The sequence below is a fragment of the Stegastes partitus genome, unplaced genomic scaffold (assembly GCF_000690725.1).
Source record: "Stegastes partitus isolate 25-593 unplaced genomic scaffold, Stegastes_partitus-1.0.2 Scaffold791, whole genome shotgun sequence".
NCBI lineage: Eukaryota > Metazoa > Chordata > Actinopteri > Pomacentridae > Stegastes > Stegastes partitus.
The window spans coordinates 232499-248505 of NW_007578522.1; the positions used below are offsets into that span (position 1 = coordinate 232499).

Sequence of the window (16007 nt, forward strand, 5' to 3'; positions counted from 1 at the left end):
AGTTTCACTGCCTATGACCTAGTTCCTTCATATGGTCCACCTGCAAAATACAAAATGTTCTTTTTGTGTCCTTCCAAAAAATATGTGCTTCATCCATCCAATACAGAAGTTACAAGCACAAAAATATGCTGATTGGGTTCTTTCAATCTGGAGGCAAATCCATCTTAGATATTTTTTGTGATCAGGGGCTGATTATTTCTCTAGCCTCATCATACACAAGCAACACTAAAAGCTGCACCAAATGCGGTAAAAATCAACTGCAAATAACACAAAGCACCACCTTTTCCACACGACTACATTATGTGGTATCACACATAGCCTGGAAGAGGCAGACAGATGGACGGACAGATACCCAAACATACATAATACATATATGTAGCGAGACAGATGGAGAGAGAAACAAAGAGAGATGCACAAAACAAAAAATATATGTGAATATAACGTATGTGCTACAGTTTGAATCTGGCAATAGATTCTAAACAACACCTAAGAGATCTAAAAGGTCCTCGTTCCGCATACTTAGTCTTGCCTCCAGCAATGTAACTACAGCAATATTCTCATCAAGCCACACCACCGAACATACTCCGTGTTCTTATTAATTATGAATATTTTCACAGCGCTGAACTGATTACAACAGATTCTTTAAGTCTCGACTAAAAATTTCAGATGTGTGCTTCATAAAACCTGGAACACAGCAGCCAGAAGCAAAACACTCTTGTAAACTCTTTAAGGATATGGGTTAAAACCCTTCTGGATACTGCTTTTAAGAGCACTTCGAAACACGTGATATGTGCATGGTCAGGGCTGTTGTTTCTGAGATGACAACAATTTAATCACCTCCAAATCCATTATGAGCCAAGTGAACCATAATGCAATCTGTTCTGAAGAGAGCACATCCAAGAAAACAATGTATTAAGGGGAGAAATTCAATATATGCCAAAAGGCTTAAGTCATCTTTCACTCCGCCCTGGTTAAGTCAAATATCCCACAAACCCTCTCTGAATGCCACAAAACCTGATTAATAACATCTTCCCAGGGAGATTAATTTATCTGTGAGCATTTCCCCAACACTATATTTACTCACACCAATAACACACCAAATTAGATTAACAGTGAAACTACAGCTGTCTGTTAGAAAGCTCCACTAGGGCTATTAAACTAGCAGCAGCATTAGCACTGAACCACGGTCTGAACCACGTTACTACTGCCTGCTGTTGTTGCCATGACAACATGGGGCGGCAAGGCTTACTACTGATTATTCTCTTACCGATGAATGGAATGGAGTCCAGAGATTCATCCAGGTTGCTGGAGCAGGAGGTGTGACATTGTTCTCCAAGGCGACGTATATGTATCTCTCGACGTGCATCATTGGGCAGCCAGCACGCCGACACATCTGTCGTGGAGTCGGGGCCGTCGTCGTTTACAGCCAGGATGTAGGAGGGGTGCCGCAGGGGGCTCGGGTTCTTACCAGAGGGAGGCTTCTCCCTAAGAACCACGCCGCTCTCCGTGGGGCTTCGGCCATTGACCTGACACTGTAACTCTAGCGGGGGTGGCTTGAGGATGCTAGGCCTCTGAGGCATTTCTTTCGGAGTAGAGCATGAAGAAGACCTGTGTGCCGCCAATGCTGCATCTCTGCCTGCCTCGACAGGCTGCATGGTTTCCGCCCGCATCCTGTTCTGGCCTTGGGTGCTGTAGGCTGCATGGTTTCCTTTGACTGAAAGTCTTTGGTCAGCGAAAGAATGTTCAGCACTTGTGCTCTTTCCAAAATGTCTGGGTCTGTCGGACAGCATGGGCGAGGAGCGGGTCTGAAGAGAATCTGGTCCTTTAGAGTAAAGAGAAGGGTTTGGTGGCCCCCTCATGCCACTGTGTCCAACAGAAGGCCTGTAGAGCATGGCATGTCTGGGGATAGACTGTCTGCTGGGCCTCGTACCTTGGTCTGCCCTTCCATACCCTGCTCTCCTCTCACTGGGCCGAGCCAGCTCTGCAGGGTCAACGTAGTCTGTGGAACGTGCCCGGGCTTTGTGAACTAGGCCATCCTGGGACACACTTCGAGGTGGCCAGTTCCTTGCATGGCTCATCTTCTCTGCACTGCTCATGCGGTCCTGCGAGGCACTGCGTGGGGCAATCTGAAAGTGGGGTGGAGGTCCTTGGTATGACCGTTCATGGGAGGTACTCCTCCGTCGTATCCCCTTAGGGCCCCAGTCTCCTCGGGGAATGTGATGAGAAGCGCCAAAGGTGGCGTGACTGGTCGATCGCAAATTGTCCAGCCTCTCCTGGATAGTCCGACTACCATGGGAATGGATTCCTTTGTTGTCAATGTACTCCCTGTATGTTTGGTAGGTGCGCCAATCAATGTTTTGATGGTTTCCGGGGAAGTGAGGTGCCTGACCTCCGTATCCAACCATTCCTGGACCACCTGGATAGACATCAGCCTTTCGAGGGTGAGGATACTGGGCCAGTGACCCAGGCCTCCCCCTAGCAAACACAGGGTCCATGAAGTCTATCCTGTGTGCTGGACCCATGCGCCCCATATGGGTCGTATTAGGAGGAACCACCACAGTCCTCACACTGTCGTTGCGCATGCACACCGCCGTCTGGCTTTTGGGATATGACTGAGGAGGAGGAGGAGATGGGGGCACGGGGATCTCCTTGCGGTACCCATGGTCAGGAGGTGCTGCTGGCCCTCGGCAGACCTGCCCCGCTGAGTCTGTCGCCTGGGCCATGCCCGTAGGCTTACAGTCTACTCTGGGGTAGCATACTGGGGGTGGATCAGGAATGTGACAGGCGTTTCCACTGTAGGTACTGTGGCCACGGAGGTAGGCATCCTGGGAGTAGGCCTAAAGACAGAGAAACACAGCTGCGTTACAATAGAGAAGCACAAGTAACAATTGAGAGTGTGTGTAATATTCAACAGTGTGGTACTCGATGCTTACAGAGAAGTCAAGTGTGATATTACAAATGTTACTGGATGCTAGTGTGTGGGCAGTGCATGTTGCAGTATGAGTGAGCGGAGGCGTTTCAGGCAGTTCAGGGGTGTCACTGGTCTTCATCTGTTCCTTATTTAGAATTCTCATGGTGATGATTGGTATAATACAGAATATAAACCACAGCTTAAAAAAAAAAAAAAAAAGATTTTATAACAAACAGACTTTTACCAACGATCCTTCAAACAACATTTTTATGGTACATCAATCTTTCTCCGATGTTCCTGCCTGTGCACTTCCAACAACAACGGTGTGGGATTTTAAGTATGACAGAAAAAAAGCATCCACCTGTGCAAGAAATAAACACCAACTACAGCTGCAAACACCATAAGGTAATTATGAAATGGTGTGCATTTCTACTGAACTCAATATTTAGCCTTAACTACAATGATTGTACAGAAATACATTCACATATCCACTGAGATATTTGACCAAATGTGAGGACATAAAAACCGGCACAAATTGCTGATAAATGTGGATAGGTAGCCAGTGCCTTCACTTACCCACCTCAGACTGACAGACTGTAACCTCAGACAGACAGCAGGTCGCCCATCCCTCATAGAGAAAGTGCTATATTTAGCCTGCCTGATTATCGACCAAGGTTTGGAAGCCTATACTATTTCATTGTTGATACTAATAAAATCCTCTTAAATCAACAGACAATTACAACTGGAGCTTCTTCCAGGACATGAACTATGTGCTTGCAAGGCTCGCAATATTCATCTGCTACACTCATAACAAACCACACACACAACAAGCAAGGCACAGGTAAAGGTACGAGGACTCTGATCCTGCTCCAACGTGGTGTTAAATTACAATCTTACATAAAGCTGTGTGTGTGTTAATAACACAGCAATCAGTGCCAGCCTCAGTTCCTCCCTTTGCAAGCATGACTGTACAGGAGAGTTCAGAGGTCAACAGCATTTATCACACTAATGACATCAGGCATGGAGGATGAAGAACGGGCGAGGCTTCACTGAGATGCCAGCTGGATGCCAACTCGAGCGCTCAATCTAACAGGTACTGCAGGCACAGTGAATCGGCCATTTCTACAGTCTACACATTTGAATCGGAAGCGCAGAGCTGACCACTAAATACTCATCCGAGGAAACCGAACAGCAATAACGTAAAATCTGGAGACAACATCTTGCCATGACCATGATGACACGCATGACATATGCAAAATGACACAGCAAGTACAACATGTCAACATCAAGTAGCTACCCAGTGAGCTGTTTCCTTACCAGATTAGTTGTCTCCCGAGAAAAAGGCTGCCGTTACAGCAAGTGAAAACAAGAGCGTTAAGAAATCATGGGAGAGAGAGAGAGAGAGAGGGAGAGGAAAAAATGCCAGCAGAGCAAAATGGACACATTGTAAGAAACAGAACAGATTCAAAGAGGAGAGAACATGAAATAGCCATTGCAATGCCTGGGCTTGACATGCTAAAAATACACTAGAGCTGCAGCAGCAGTACAGAGGGATGAAGAAGCAAAGATGTAGCAGGGGTTGCCACGTTACGACCTGCCTGTGCCAGTCTGTCCTGGGTGAGGTGACAGCAGCAGAAGCTCGCCTCTCATGCTGCTGTTAAGTCTTCATGGTTCTATCCATCTTCAGCCAGAATATTACGCTAACTGAACAAGGTGCCTCCAGTCTATGTCTCTCTCTCTCTCCCTCCCTTTGCTATTGCTCACATGACAGAAGCAGCAGCTGCTGATTATACATTCAGCTGTGATGGTACAGCTCCCCCTCCCACTCCTTCCTCCTCTCTCCTTTTCCCTGAGCGTCAACCTGTTCAAAACACAGGGCAGTCAGCTGATTTTATCTACTTGTTTCAGCTCATCATTCATGCTGTTCCCTCGTTTTCTTCCCTGCTCAGTATTTTCTCTGCTTTCATAGCGTACGGTTCCCTCCCTTTTCTGCTGCTTGAATGTTCAATCTCTCCTTCTCTTTGCTAAGCAACTGCTGCCTGTCTCCAAGCAGTCAGTGTGTGCTGCCTCCTACAGCGCAATGTTTTTGCTGCTAGCATCTCTGATAATCCTCTTGTTCTTATGGACAGCTCATCCGTTTGCTTGCCTACATTAATTAGATATTTTTTGTGTGGCTGCTTGCCAATGGCTGTGTAATACTGTGGCCAGCGGTAACGCTACACACGTGTCAGATAGAGCGGACTGTGTGGGAAAAACATAGATTGTAGAGAGGGGGAGGACCTAACAGGGAAGACGGGTGGAGTAGGTGGTAATCAGAAAGAAGAAAATTAATTTTTAATAAACATAAGAGGGTTAAGTGGCTGTGACTGACATTTTATTTTTCTGGGACATTACAAGCTTAATTTTTAGTTTACTCAGGATAACATTTTCTTAACACAAACACCAGCACTGACACGATGTTTTAAATGTGCTAGATTTTCAGAATGGCATGGTGCTTAAAGAGACATGATAATAGATATTGATATTGTAATTCTGGATACCAATAAATTATTAATTGAATTAACTATCCAGTTAATTATGAGGATTTAATCTGGCTATAAAGGATCCCCTGGGAAAATGTTGTGGCATACCAAAGTGCCCTGCTCTTTCATTATGTAATTCATAAACAGGCAGTCAGATAACAATAAGCCCCAGGGAAAAGATTCCCGAGCATCCTGACAAAGCACTTGGAGTTATTTGCTATAGATATGGAACAGATGAGTGCACCTTCGCTTTCCCTTGAATGTGCAGAACGTATAGTATCCACTAACAGCCGCCTGCAGCATGCATAAAACATTACTGCTGAGATCTTTACTGCGGACAGGTACGAAGGCTTATCTCTGTTCTTAAAATAGTTTTGGCACATTCAATATTTATGATCGATTTCAGTGGAGCAAGATTCGGATAAGCAACAATGATGAAGTCCACATATAAAACCTGTATAATTAAATCAGAGATAAACAGTAAGGACTATATATTTGAACATTGATTTCTAGAGAGGAACACCTAATTTTCTAGCTTGGGCTAAGTTAATATCTACAAATATATAATCAATTAAAAGAGTAGAATGACAACATTTAAGCAAGCTCCACACAAGAGTCCTTGCGCTAAATTTGAACACAAATAAAAATATGAAGGAAATATATGTGTGATGTACACATTTTATGGAATTTGAATTCAGTATTCCACTAATCAAAATCAGAATCCAGTGATTCCCTTCTGGAACGTTACTAAATTCAGCTTTCATCATTTGCTATTAACTTAAGTTACAAATGACTAAAGTTTATTTAATGGCCTGTTGTTGCCTGAAAAACAGAAGTACTACAATTCTTAGGGTAGTTAAAAAATAAGGGCGTATAGTCAATTTACACAACTTCAAGGTAGAACTGGCAGATGTGAAATGATGATTTTTGCTAGTTGCAAATGATTGATCTGGTGCAGAAGCTACAGCTATAGCACATCTCTAATCTGTTTTTTTCCCCACAAACTATCCAAATATTGAAGTGCCTGATGCAGAACTAAAGGGTAATATGATCAGTATATTTATTTAAATTGAACAAAATGGTCAGACAGCAGCTTCAAAACAAGCACATTAGCCAACAGGCCTATGTTTCAGTGTCACATTAGTAATTGTAAATAAACCAGAGCCTGTCTATCCTCACCAAAACATTTTTTTTTTACAGCAGTCTAGTAGAAAAGGACAAAGTCTCAAAACTTTAAAAAGACACTCATCAGCACTTGAGCTTACCAGATCCAGCTAGTTTGCTGCAAGATGGAACCAACCATCAGAGTCCAACCCCGAAACAGACTTCTTTGGTCTTATTCATTGACGAACAACCTCATTTACTGCTTTGACTGCTCCACAGAAGATCTCTGTCTATGACATTTAGACATGCTTAAAAATTAGCTTCCAGCTGCCATTTTCTTTCTAATGTCGTAGTTCTTCTGAGAAATAACCTATAGGCCTTTGGTTTCACACTTTCACATCATGCCTTCAACACGCACAGCTCAGATGTTGCTATTTCATGGCATTTACACGTTAATGCCACGTCTCTACTAACTAACTACTCTACTTTTTGCTGAACTACAGACAGTAACGTCATTATGCAGCTGCTGCCTTGACAGTGCAGTACTCCAGTCATACAGGAGAGCATGCCACTACACGATCATCTGATGATGAAACATACACCAGTTACCAGAAAACCTCTGTTTTAGTGAACTTCCTTGTTGGTTTCCATCTTACTTGGTGTGAAACTCTATATAGAACAAAGTTTAAAGACACTTTATAAAATACATTATTACCTTTGTGCCTTTGACAACTGAAAATTAATGACCTTTACAGAAGTGGTTCTTTATTATACTCTCTATTAATATGTCTGTATATGTATTTTTGGTAATGCTTGCTCGAGCACTCCATTTAGGCCATTTCAGCAGTAGTGTCAGCAGCAGTTCTGTAGGACAGAAAGGCTGCTCTGGCCTCATTAGAAGGCCTAGATAGAGAGCTCTGATGGGATAGGCCGGCTGCCGCATCTCATGACTCCTGTCCCAACATGAAAACCTAAAACTGGAGCAGCACTGTGATGGAAAGTAAATTATTGCGGGATGGGACAAAAAGGGAGCATTTAAAAAAAAGTTGTTCAGACAGAGTTCTGCTGTGAGTTGAAGTCCAAGTAGAAAACAGCACTGTAGAGCAAAACTTACCAGTTGCAGTATATCCTCGTCTTTTGGCATTACACAAAGTTCGAGAAAGTCCCCACTGCAGGGGAGGATCAAAGGAGATTGTTAAAACAAGGTTAGTGCACCAAATGACTCACAATCAACCACACGAATATGCATTCAACCTTACCTGTCTTGGATCAAGGATATAACCTCACAATAGGCTTTCCCAATGATGCTTGCTCCATTCACCTTCACTATGCGATCACCTAATATTCAACAGAAAACAGCAGCAATGACATCAGTGACAAAGAGCCCTGGTAAGACTGTGAGCTGTTGGACTTAAGATGGCAGAGCCCATGCTCATGACAAAGGAGAAGTGGGCCTTTAGTCACAGAGTGGAAAAAGAAAGCAAACATCTAAAATTAGTCAGATGGCACAAGTTTACAGAAAGTGCGGTCAAAGTTCTCTGGTTTGACTTCAACGTAAAAATCACTGGTGTGGTCACCAAAAGTAGCAGAAATCAGACCACTTCCCTACAACTACACATGCTGAATGATGTTCTGCTGCACAGCAGCAGTACTCTCAGGCCACAACTGAAAACTGCACTCTTTGCATTTTTTTGCCTTTTGCTTGCAATAGTACAACAGAGTACAGGACGTTTTCTGTTCTGTCACAGGATTATGTTGCTGCTGATGTAATATGATAACTTGCAGGTACTTACAGTTCCAAACAAAAAAATGTTTTCAAAATAAAAGGAGACTGATTGATTGATGACTGATTATTACCTGTGCAAAGCCCCGCTCCATGAGCAGGCCCGCCTTCTTTGACTTGCTTCACGAAAATAGTGTCCATCTGTTCAAGCCTATTCCGCTGTCTCCCTGATAATAGTAAAGAAAGGAGTATAAATTTAGCAAACAATACACAATAGAAGCACATGAAAAAAAAACATCAAATGTAATGCAGGTTAGTTTTGCAAAGGCACATTTTCATCAGCTTTCCAAAATGACAAACAGACAGAGGTTCAAAGTTAACAGCTTGCTGATATATCAAATGCTAAATGTAAAGGACCTAAAGCAAAAACATTAAAACATTAAATATATAGTAAATACATGACTCCAATACAAGCAGAGCTACACAGCATGTTTGTTTACAACCTCTCACTTGCACCAAGACTGAACCTAAAATGTAAAAAGCGACTACTAGCCTACTGATAACTACCAAACTGAGTAGTAAATTACTTAATGACATTTGGGTGAGAAGAGAGCATGGTTGTGTACGAGAAGGAGTGAAACTGGGAAGTTTGTCACAAGATTTGGAAGAATGTGATTCAACATTATGACAGCAAAACAGGCTGTGTGCTGCCCAGTGCTTGCAAAGTTTTTGAATAGACATGGTCATTAATTAGTTGAGAGAGAAAATCTCAATAGGGGGAAATTGTGTGGTTTTCAGGAGATGGATAAAAGTTGCTAAAGAGAGAAAAACCTGTTTGCTCATGCTGCTCCTGTCTCCTAGCAGCTGCACAGCCACAGAAAAAAAAAGGAAAGAAAAGAAAGGGAAAGTGAGAGAAAGAGAGATTAAGAGAAGGTAGAGTGACAGTGTGTTCAGCTGCTCGACTCCCACTCTTTCCTTATAAACTGAGAAATAGCTCCGAGCACAGCCAAAGAGTGGCGAAAATCCTGCCCTGGTAGTTAACGCTCTGGTTGTGAGTCAACGCACGATACCTCGCACACTGCAGCGGACGGGAAGGCCAGCATGACAGCAGGCGTGACGGTTAAAAACAATTTACTATGTGCTGTTTAAAAATTCTGGCACAATAATTAAAAGAAAGTTTACCATCATCAATAAAAAGGAAAACTTAATCAAATCAATGACCTCTGACACATGCAGCCCTAATATCTGAATGTTGTGATGTGACAGAGAGACACTGGGTTAATATAATTTAGTGCTCAGTTAACTACTCAAGCCAGTGATTTTTAAACCTTGTGAACCTCACTTATACTGACACACTCGTGACTCCATTTTTCCTCCTTTCCACACATGAGATTACTCATGCAGAATCACATCCTGGAGACTCACATTATGTAATACCGTACAGGAGTCCCATGCTAGTGCAGAAGTGAGACACACGCCCTCTGGTGGTGTGCTCTAGGGTTGCATCTCTATTTCCTCAATGGAGCTGTTCACAAATCCATAGAAGAGCTACTATGAACACTTTAATGTATTTTGAATTTTAAATTTTACTCTCTGAGGGACCACCATACCATAGATCATGCAATAAACTCATCACCTCACCATTGCAGCTGCTGGCACCTAAGCATTTCAGAAATATTTGCAGGTTTTTGGTAAATTTATTTTGTTGGCCTTATTACCCGAAATCAGATCAGTATGACGCTTATCCCTCCGTGTTCAGCACAGAGACATAAACAAGCACATATCCCAGAATGTTGGAGGGTTCGTTTAAAACCAGAGAAACCCTGTCCAAGAAAATGAAAACATTGCCAGATTTTTATGTGCACTATTTTAATCACTCAGCAAACACAGCGAGAGAGGGTTTTGTGCCAACAGCTGCCTCGCGTTTATGATCATTCGCTGTAAAGCTAATGCGGACTGCAGAAAAAAAAAAAAACCACTGCGTTATGAAGTAAATTTACATGAGCAGAAACTGAATAAAGCCTTTAAAAATGATCTCTTCAAAGCAAACATCGAAGTCTATACCCAATAAGCGTTAACTTAGGTAAAATACAGGCTGTTTGATGTGAGAGAGAACGAGCGCTTGACAAGTGAACATTAGATCAGTAGTGCACCCAAACTTGACCCCAGAGTCATGACAGAAGAGCTTTGTGCGGGGAAGCAACAGAGTCGAGCACAATAAGAGAATTGATAGTGGTGTGACACTGTGGAACGGCAAGAACAGCACACTCATAACCCAGATGCAATGTTTTTATACATACATTCACATTTTGACCCACGCTGCTTTCTTCGGAATAAAAGCATCCTTTATCCGAATGATCAGTTATGTCACACGGATATAAACAGAATGACGTCACTTGTCTTTACAGCAAGCAAAGGTCAAAGACAAGAGGTCTGAATTGTGTGTAAGATACAGATGAGCTGTTTTAGGTGGATGCAATGTATTCTTACGACACACGGGGAAGTTTAGCACCAAACATTATGATTGTTTTGGCCATTAGCAAACCCAAATGGAGTAGATCAGTTATAGTTATTACAAATACAGGTTGTTGATGTTTTGACAAATTGTTCTGCAATATGAGGGAACGTCTTAGGTGTGATTTATATTTGTTGCTATAGAACCTCCACTAATTTTCATTTTCCAAAACCTGCAAAAAATTTCTAATAATCCCAAAATGCCACCAGGATAGGTGCTGCCGCTGACTGTCTGACCTTCAAAGCCATTGTGTGATAAACATTAGATGAAGTGACTTAAATCCTTAATATCTCTCAGATAAAAATCGTGGTAGTTACCCTTGATAAACAAGTCTTTGTAGGACTGTTCTCCACATGGTGGCTGTCGAGTCCGGCCCCTGAATTCTGTTCCATTCTGTTGTTTTCTCACTTATGCCAATTTGGTTCCTATAAATGCTCAAAAACTGTATTTACTGTAATACTGGCTTATAATATGTCTATACTTGTTTCTGTGAAAACTCTTTGCTGTCCTACAGACTGCACTTAAAAAATACAAACATGGTATATTTGTATCTGAAGAGTGCAGTAAGTGCCATAACGTAATTTAAAAGAAGACTGCATCAGAGATACGACAGAGCTGCTCTATCCTCCCCCTTCTGGTGGCCGCCTATTGCAAGCCAGCGTTTGTATTTGTATCATCTCGGGGTGACTTTTTCCTTCTTCTTCAGTTCTGGCTTGCTGCCTTGTGTGCGGCATTATAAAACTGCCAGGATTCTTTAATATTCTCTGGCTTACTCAGTCCAAAGCAGCAAAGCTCCAGATAAGGAGCCTTTGTCCTTTGTGTTTAAGTTTTTGGGGGAAACCTAAATCATATTTGCTTTAACAAGCGCAGTCTCTTCTGCTCTGTTACATGAAGTTAACGTTTGGACAATGTCCAAGCTCAGTGTATGCTTTCCAGCATTTCCCTGTTGTTGCAGAAATCACAAAGGGGGTCACAGGCAGAGTTCACAACTGGAAATGCGACACCACAACACCAATTTAACATGTGGTTATGGAAAGATGGTGCATTTGCCATTTAGAGGAGTTTCTGTCAGGATCAACGGCTATGCCATGTGCTGTGGAAGATGCACATTAAATTGGATGTCTTTTAAAGTTACAGCTTTTTAGGTATGAAAATCTGTCTTGTGTTTTGACCATATTCCCCTTTTCAAACAATCTCTGAAAAAGAAGAATAACCCCAAAGAGGGAATTCTGAATTTTAAATACTGTAACTTTGAAACACGCCTACTTGATCTGAGTAGGTCAGATAAAGTTTCAAACTTACTTTTGCCGCAACTATTGTCTCCTCAAAAACTGTACTGGAAATATATAATAAAACTATCTCTTAATGGTACAAACAGGAGGCCTGCCTACAGCAAGCAGCTTTTCACTGTGCATCATATGTGCAAACTGAACAATGTTTTAAGACAGACTTGAAAAACTGTGACACTATTGTTTAAAAGGCTTCTGTATAATCTGCTTTATTATTCCATACTATTTATGACAAATATCTGAGTTTGTCATCATGTTGTTCTGTGTGTGAGTAAACTATAAAGATGTACCTGTTAAACGAACTTAACACAATGGTAATGTTGTTTTTGCTGTCTTCTTTGCTGAGTAAAAACACCATCTAAAACAACAATAGCACTGGCACTAATCGTAACACTTTCACAACTGGAGATGATGAGGAATTTGTGGAGTTTCCCTTGTCTAACGAAAACAAAAAGATGACTTGTGCGTACAGTAATTTACTTCCTCAACGTGTGTCGGATGAATTACAGTGGCGCTTTCCTGTACAACATGTTTTCTCTCTGATTAATATAAATGTCTCGTAAAATTACTGGCATCCACCCAGACGAAGCGCAGTGACAGCGGCCTCGTCATTAAGCAAAGAGTTAATCCCTCAAACAAGCTCCTGCAAACAGCTCTGTGGACATTTTGCAGTCCACAGTTTAAGCCATGTGAAAAAAATCCTAATTCAATTTTGTGTTCTCCAGTTGGGGAGACCCCAGTAAGCAAAGCACATCTTTTTCTCTCTTACGAACAATATCTCACAAGATTTGAAAGTTTAAAATTACTTTCTTGGCAACTACACAGCGTTGAAAATGAAACTGAGTCGTTCCAAGTCTTGTTGGATAAAAATCAAAAGAGACAAATTGAAATGTTTTGTCATAAGATATTACAGTGGTCATTGTGATTACTGATTATTGTCATCAATTAAACCTTCACAGGCAATACAAATGAATTATTTTGTCTCCATCATATTCTCTGGATGCGAATCGATTAACACAAAACTGATGAGCTCCGACTTTATCAAGAGCAGAGGAATGAAACATTTAGCTATCATTACTGTTTCTATTATATCTGCTATTTCTGGTATCAATCTTTTGTACTTTCAGAGCCTGCAGGATTTGTTTCTAAATAACAAGTCTGTTTACCACCTTTGTTTGTCTTTTTTTGGACTAAACCACTTGTTTTCAAAATGCAGGTTTGATGCATGAATTACTTTGCACAAGACGTTGAAACAATTCAACACTAACTCACGCTGACGACTTTCTGTGAAGCTTTTACCTAATTTGGAGAGAAAACCTGAACGTATACGCGGTGACAAAGAGAAGCAAACACACAACCCAGTAAAATCTGAGGCCATCTCTTTCTGACAGCCTTTTTACGGTGAGGGGAAAAAAAGCAGCAAGAACAACAAAGTGAAACAATATGAGGTGGATCAGTGCAGGACAGAAACAGGTGGTGCTGACCAAACCTTTCATGCCTCCACAAAGGTCAGTGACACATAGGAGCTACATTGTTCTCGTAGCATAAGGAAGCAAAAAGAGCCAGAGAGTGCATGGATTAAGAGTTATTAGAAGTCAGAGGCACTGCTCTGACTCAGCAGTGCTGATGGGCAGGAATTAAGAAGAGCAGCCAAAATTTTCTGCTTACCTCTGCGGCCATGATCTTCCTCCTGTAAAAAAAAACACAGGAATACTCAAGTGACTTTCTTGTTCACGGTCACAGAATTCAGGTATCAAGATTCTTGTTGACACAGTGTAATCTCATGTGATAAAAAAACAAACAATACCAAGGTCTATGAAATTCATGAAAGCGTCAAACAAGCCAGTCCTGTATAATCTCTGAAATTTACCAGGAAGCAGTGTAGTGTTGACTCCGGTGGGTACACGATGAAGTGCCGGAGAGTGAAGCCGAACCCTTGCGACGTGCGACATAAACGCACAGTTTTAGGCCTTGGCCACGAAAACACCTCATCCTCTGTCGGGTATTGCGCTGCAGGAGAATCGGCCAAGTTCCTCCACTCTTGAGAATCGCTCTGAACAAAGACAAAAATTGAAAAAAGGAATTCAAAATAAGTACTGCTTAAAATCACAAGGGGATCTTACAGATTTCTGCTGTGAATCTAGCTATGTAATCCTGGAAAAGAACAGTGCAGTGCTAAAATCAATAGAAAAGGGTAACAGAGAAACACCAGATGTAAAAGCTAAGCCGCATCAACATATGATCTTTTTTATTGTACTTGCTGTACACTAACACAAATAAAGTTTTAAATAAAGTTGGGCATAGTGCAAAGGAGAAAGGGTTTTTGGAAAACATTAGTGGCTGTCCAGTGTTTACAGTTCAGTCATTTCACAGCTGGACCAGAGCGTGTCAGGCGTCACAGCTTTGGACACCCACTCCTGTGTTTACATGCTTTTTATAGCGTCACACCTTTTAGGTATCATGTGTGCAGCAACACTCCCGTTCCTCAGATGTCTATATATCATATTGCCTGTTCTGGTATGACTTTCAGATACACCTCTGTTCAATCAGTCCTGCACTTCTACACTAAAAACTATTTTATCTCTCCCTGTCTCAACCCCCCTTCCACCCTAAAGCGTAGACTTTCCCCCTCAGTGTGAGGAATTTGATGAGCTTGCATTCACGCTATCTCTGCCTCAGCAGATATGCTGAGTAAAATGTGAAAAAATCAGAATGAGTTACATGCATGTTAACACAACCGGTGATAAGCAAAGAATTTGCAAGAGGTTTGTCTACGAGTGAACCTAAAACTCCACATGTGACAGGCAAGTTTTAGGTAGAAGAGAAACTGAATCAGAACAGTTATCCAACTTAATCCAGCTGTTGAAGGCAACAGCAAATGAGCCAAACCACATTTGAAAAAACAACATGATCGTGTGAACAAACTGTTCACACGATCTTGAAACTACGAACATCCCATCTACCTTCTGACTATGTCACAGAATGAATGTTCAGTTTCACACATCATTGCTCATTAGAAATACTGTGTGTGCCTGGAGGTGTGTACCAAGTTAAAGCATGTTTCACTGTGCTTTTTGCAGCCTTCTCAACAACCTTGTTACTATGCTTTTCAACCATATAGTTCAGAAAAACACAAACCACTTGAATCAAAGATTATTTAAAGTGGCAACTTGAGCTGTTGAGTACATAATAAGAGCTCAGATGTGGATACTGCACGTGTGTAAGTGCCCACTGCACTATTGGCAGGCTGGGAAACAGAGCTGCAGGTGCAGCTAACACCCAAGCATTTTGATGAAACTAGCAAAACAGGTTTTACTGTGCATAGCCAAACTTCGGCTGTTCTGCGATACAAGCACTTCTAATGCTAAAGTCTGTGTCTGTGAGAGTCCTGCGTGTCTTCTCAACACTAGAAAACATTTAAATCTGTTCCCAGAGAAGTGCTTCTGGTGATATAACTATAGATCAACTGGATGTTTGAAATGCCTGCACTGCTGCCCTCATGTCTCCAGGGCAGGCCAGTCCCTGGACTGGATCTGATTTAGCAGCTAGTGCACACGGCAATTTCCAACCCTCTGATCTTTAGACGTGGACGACAGAAGGGGGTGTGGGCCTCCCGACAGACGCATGCCATGCAGTGTTATCATTGCCACTTGCATAGTTAATACTGTTGTGACATTCCAGGTCAATAAATTCCAGACGCGGCCTCCTGTTTTCCCTTATTTAATAAGAAAACATCTATTATTAGGAAACAGAACAGACTCCAGTGTAAACCTCGTAGACCTGATTAAACTATAAGTAGAAACGTATGACTTGTGAAATAAGGGGCTAAGAAAAGCACATGAAAGGAACACCCACATCAAAACACACACCTATCCTTTCCTGCCCACAAATGAATGCCTCTCACCCATTTATGAATCACCAGAATGCCAGACTGATATTTGCA

The 16007-nt window shown here is 41.9% G+C and overlaps 1 protein-coding gene across 1 annotated transcript in view; it reads right to left on the reverse strand.

Moving 5' to 3' along the window:
* The window catches only part of arhgap21b (Rho GTPase activating protein 21b), a 35657-nt gene that overhangs the window by 13383 nt on the left and 6267 nt on the right, over nucleotides 1-16007 (reverse strand). The window contains exons 3-8 of the mRNA XM_008292185.1: nucleotides 13935-14117; nucleotides 13733-13754; nucleotides 8395-8487; nucleotides 7797-7875; nucleotides 7652-7706; nucleotides 1268-2837 (exon numbers count right to left, since the gene is read on the reverse strand). Coding sequence (XP_008290407.1) covers nucleotides 1268-2837; nucleotides 7652-7706; nucleotides 7797-7875; nucleotides 8395-8487; nucleotides 13733-13754; nucleotides 13935-14117 — 2002 coding nt within the window. The remainder of the gene's footprint in view (nucleotides 1-1267; nucleotides 2838-7651; nucleotides 7707-7796; nucleotides 7876-8394; nucleotides 8488-13732; nucleotides 13755-13934; nucleotides 14118-16007) is intronic.